We start from the raw sequence: 4,515 nt of genomic DNA, 5'->3' as shown, positions 1-4,515 counted from the left end.
TAGGTAAAGAGCTCCCATCTTCAGAATCCATGCATTGGTATTATTTATGGCACTCCTGAGAGGTACCTTGCTCCGATTAACATTACCATGCTACTCACTATAAAAAAACCCAAGGGTAGACTACTGAAGATACTAGGATCACCACTTTCTGGAGACTGTGTTGTAACCCAACCCATTGACTTCATCACAGCTTTTTTCCACGTCGAATAACGAATTTCACTTTCCTTAGCGTTGATCTGAGGTTCAAACCGCTCCATCGTGACAGCTGACAAATCCTCAGGTTCCAGGCTCCAAACGCCAACCCCTTCTGCAGCCCCTGCTGCCATGGCAGCTCCCAAGGCAGTTGTTTCGGGCATCGAGGGCTTCACTACTGGGATGTACAGAATGTCTGCTTGTAGCTGCATAAGAATTTTGTTGTTGGTCATTCCTCCGTCTACCTGCAAATGGCTGAGTGGAATTCCACAGTCACGGTTCATAGCGTCCAAAATCTCTCGGGTTTGGAAACAAACAGCTTCTAATGCAGCAAAAGCAATATGGCATTTATTGGTGAATTGAGTGAGCCCACAGATGATCCCTCTTGCACTGGGGTCCCAATAAGGTGCATACAGCCCTGAAAATGCTGGGACAAAATAGCAGTCGTAGGAAGTGCCTGCTTCTTTAGCAAGTTTTTCAATTTCCTCTGAGGTCTTTATAATTCCAAGATTGTCTCTTAGCCAGCGAATAACAGCACCAGCTATAGCTACTGAACCTTCTAATGCATAATATACTGGTTTGTCTCTGCCGAGCTTGTAAGCCACTGTGGTCAGAAGGCCATGTTCAGAAAATACACATTTGTGGCCTGTATTACATAGTAGGAAACAGCCTGTTCCATACGTGTTTTTGGCTTGTCCGTCCTGGAAGCACATCTGTCCCACCAGCGCAGCAGATTGATCCCCCAAACACCCAGATATTGGCACACCTTCCAAGGTCCCCGCTTTCATTAGACCATAGATCTCAGAAGAACTCCGGACATTGGGAAGAATTTTCATTGGAACTTTAAAAAATTCACAGAGCTGTTTATCCCATTCCAAAGAATGAATGTTGAAAAGCATCGTCCTACTTGCATTTGTTACATCTGTACAATGGACACCTCCTGTGGCTCCTCCTGTCAAGCTCCAAATAAGCCATGAATCAATGGTCCCAAAAAGAGCTCTATCTTCTTCAACTGCCTTTTGAATTTTTTTCACGTTGTCAAGGAGCCAACGAAGTTTCACTGCACTGAAGTAAGTGCTAAGTGGAAGGCCTGTCTTGGACTTGACAAAGTTGTTATTTACTGGAATGCTTTTACTAAGATTCTCAACGGTAGACTGGGTTCTTAGATCAAGCCACACCACAGCATTGTAGAGAGGCTCTCCAGTTAACTTGTCCCAGACCACAGTGGTTTCCCTTTGGTTACTGACGCCAATAGCTTTTATGTTGGAAATATCAATGTTGAGCCGTCCCAATTTCTCACACGTTTTCTCTACACACTCATAGACAGAATGCAGGATTTCCTTAGGGTCTTGTTCCACCCATCCTTCTTTTGGAAATTGCTGTTTTATTTCCACTTGATGATGACTGAGTAGTTCGGCAGTCTTTGAATTGAAAACCAAAAAGCGTGTCGAGCTGGTGCCCTGGTCCACTGCTCCCACTAGCGGCCCCAAAAGTGCTTTCTTCGTGGCTGCCATGAAACTAGCTTCGGTCGGCGGGCAGGCGATCGCGTCCCGTTTCCCGGGTGACGGCGGCGGGCGGGGGAGGGGCGGACGGCGAGTCGGGAGGGTCAGACGGTGCGCAGCCGTAGAACGCTTTATCATTCCTCACCTCTTCCCTCTCCTCCCACGTCTCTTTTAGATTTCTTCCTTGAACCTTCCCCAGTGCTACTGGGGATACTGTGAGTGCACACCACGTCAGACTGTGCAGAGCCCTTCACCAGCCTGAGCTTATCCTAGATCAATCCTGCAAAATGATCATTAGCTCATTTGGCAGTTAGTGAAGGGCCAGGCTCAAAGTTACACAGCTGGCAGAGCGGAAAAGATTCAAATATACTCTGTCTAAAGCCTGGAGAGGAGAGTCATCCCCTCTTCAATTGACTCAAACATGGAACAAATATTTATGGAGTGCCTGCTTTGCACCAGGCATTGCCCTTGGTGCTAATAACACAAAGGTGAGTTAAGACATGGTCTCTGAGCCTTTGAGAATTCACAAGCGTTCATTCATTGACTATTTAGAGAAAAGCTTCTACCTGCTAAGCACTAGGTGGGGAGTGGGGGTGGGCTGAATAAGATAGGGTGAATAAGAAAGGTCTCTGTCGTCATGGGACTCACAGTCTAGCGAGGGAAACAGAAAGCAATCATATAGGTATATAATGAAATGAGTGCTCGTGCCCTGAAAGAAACATAGGTTCCAGTGATAGAGAATGAGCCCCTATTTACAACAGATTGGAGGTAACAAGAATGGAAGTAGGGAGACCCTAAGGAGGCTATTGGAGGGTGGGAGTAGAGGATGGTGGCTTGGTCTATAAGGGAGAATACAGATGGATTTAACGTATGCTTTGGAGATGTAAATTGCAGGACCAATTGATTATCTGGATTCACAATCTATGGTACATAAGAAGAGCAGGACACCCAGAACTCCTAATCGCTTGGAGTTCAATCTACTGAATCATGCTCTTGTCTCTTTCCTGGAGCCTTCAGCAGGTAGAAAAGAACTGTCATTTCCCATCACAGACCATTTAAGCAAAGCAGGGACCCAGGAGGGTCCATCACCATTTTAATTAGCAATTAAATCATTCACTCATTTGTTTGACAGTCAACACGTGTTCATTTGTGTATTATATTGGGTCCCAGGTTATTGGAATTAAATTGTTATTGGAATTAAATTGTTATTGGGTTGGGGTTATTCATTCTGTGAAGGAAAAACCGGGCTGGTCTAACAAGATAACTCACAAGTCTAGGAATGTGAAGGAGAGGCTGGGCTGGTCTAACAAGATAACTCACAAATCTAAGTATTGGAATACTGATCTGAGTTCTGCTAGACTAACTTGTAAATCTAGGTTAATTAGTGTTGGTTTGCTGTTCATGTTTTTTGCTAGTCAGCTGGGTTTTCAAAGATACATATCTGGCTTTGGAATGTTGGTTTGCTGACTCCCTGCCTCCACCTTTGTGATGACAATGCTGCTAAAGCTGTTCCATGCCTATTGGCCGAATACCCCAAGCTTGTACTTTACCCTATAAAACCTCATGTGCACGTCTTGGAGGTGCTCAGAGCTTCGGAGCAGAAGCCCCTCTGAGACCGCCGGCGTAATACATCTGAGTACTCCAACCCTCTGAGTGGTGCTTGTTTCTTGACTGGCCTGTCATTTCCGTAACATTTCAGTCAACAAATATTTACCAGTCACATACTAGGTGGTTGGCATTGGGTAAGTATGAATGAATAAAACATGTATAACTTTTCAATAATTCAACAAAAATGCGTCAAGCACTTCTGCTGTGATAAATCCAGAGGTGGCCATGGTGATAGGAAATCAACACTGTCTGGCTTGAAGATCTGAGTCTCCACCAACCAAGTGTGGTTCCTCTTTCCATTTCTCAATGCTAATTAAGGAATAAGACGGTGATAGTTCAGATTGCCTCATAGATTACAAAAGCCTACCATTGGGAAATGAATAGCTAAAAATTACTTCCTTGTTTTGTTTTTTTTCCATGTGCATTTTACCATAACTAACTTCTACCAGCAAGAAGATGACAATTTTTTCTATAACATGACATTTTACTGTAATTTGAGTTAAAAATGTTCCTATTGTTAAGTTTTAAAGGAAACAGCATTCTCTCTAGATTGAGAATCCTTAGAGGGTACAGTTTAGGACAAAGATCACTGTTCCGGTTTTCACAAGGTGCATTTATCACAAAGGTAAATATTTCTCTGTCATCACACATACACCACACACATGGAACGCAACCATCCCAGTTACCATAATTCATCAAGAGTGACGAGCTCCGGTTAAAGTCAAGTAGAGGACCATCACCATGGTAGTTTCAATGGAATGTCCTTTAAGACGTTCTATTTTCAAGGCTCTTTTGAACAAAGTTCAAGAAATTTGCCATGGGCCCCTCTGTTTTCTCAATGAACTATTTTATCAATCTGACAGGGCTGGAGTGTGTTTGTCCTGGGCAAAGTTGCAGGAGTCTTGCCCAAGATAGCGAGACTTTGTAGCCACCACATTTACAGTCCAAGGTTTCCTTTCCTCTGTATCTTCTTGTTGCTATAGGCATATACAAGTCTCAGACTCCACACACCATTCTGTCCTTCCACATTCTCCTTTGACAACTTCATTGATATAAATTCAGTCATTAACCTTCCATTAGTTAATGTTAGTATATGATTATTTGCTCTACAAAATAGGTGCTTTCATAGCTGCTCTTTTAACCTGTTATAACACTATGAATAATCACTCTTAGAAATTATTATGGTAATCTCTAGTATTTATTAAATGTCCTT

General features: G+C 43.3%; 1 protein-coding gene across 1 annotated transcript; it reads right to left on the bottom strand.

Annotated features, from left to right (window-relative positions):
- Positions 1 to 44: 44 nt before the first annotated feature.
- Positions 45 to 1,706, bottom strand: LOC102507085 (glycerol kinase). Its single transcript, XM_032480831.1, has one exon. It carries the CDS (start codon positions 1,704 to 1,706, stop codon positions 45 to 47), a length of 1,662 nt encoding a protein of 553 aa, XP_032336722.1.
- Positions 1,707 to 4,515: the final 2,809 nt, after the last annotated feature.

The sequence above is a fragment of the Camelus ferus genome, chromosome 5 (assembly GCF_009834535.1).
Source record: "Camelus ferus isolate YT-003-E chromosome 5, BCGSAC_Cfer_1.0, whole genome shotgun sequence".
Lineage (NCBI taxonomy): Eukaryota > Metazoa > Chordata > Mammalia > Artiodactyla > Camelidae > Camelus > Camelus ferus.
Note: the sequence above shows the minus strand (reverse complement) of the source record. Positions and strands in the feature narration are given on the sequence as shown.

Coding starts and splice junctions, on each gene's coding strand:
- LOC102507085 (XM_032480831.1), bottom strand. CDS start 1,706: ATGGCAGCCACGAAGAAAGCACTTTTGGGGCCGCTAGTGGGAGCAGTG.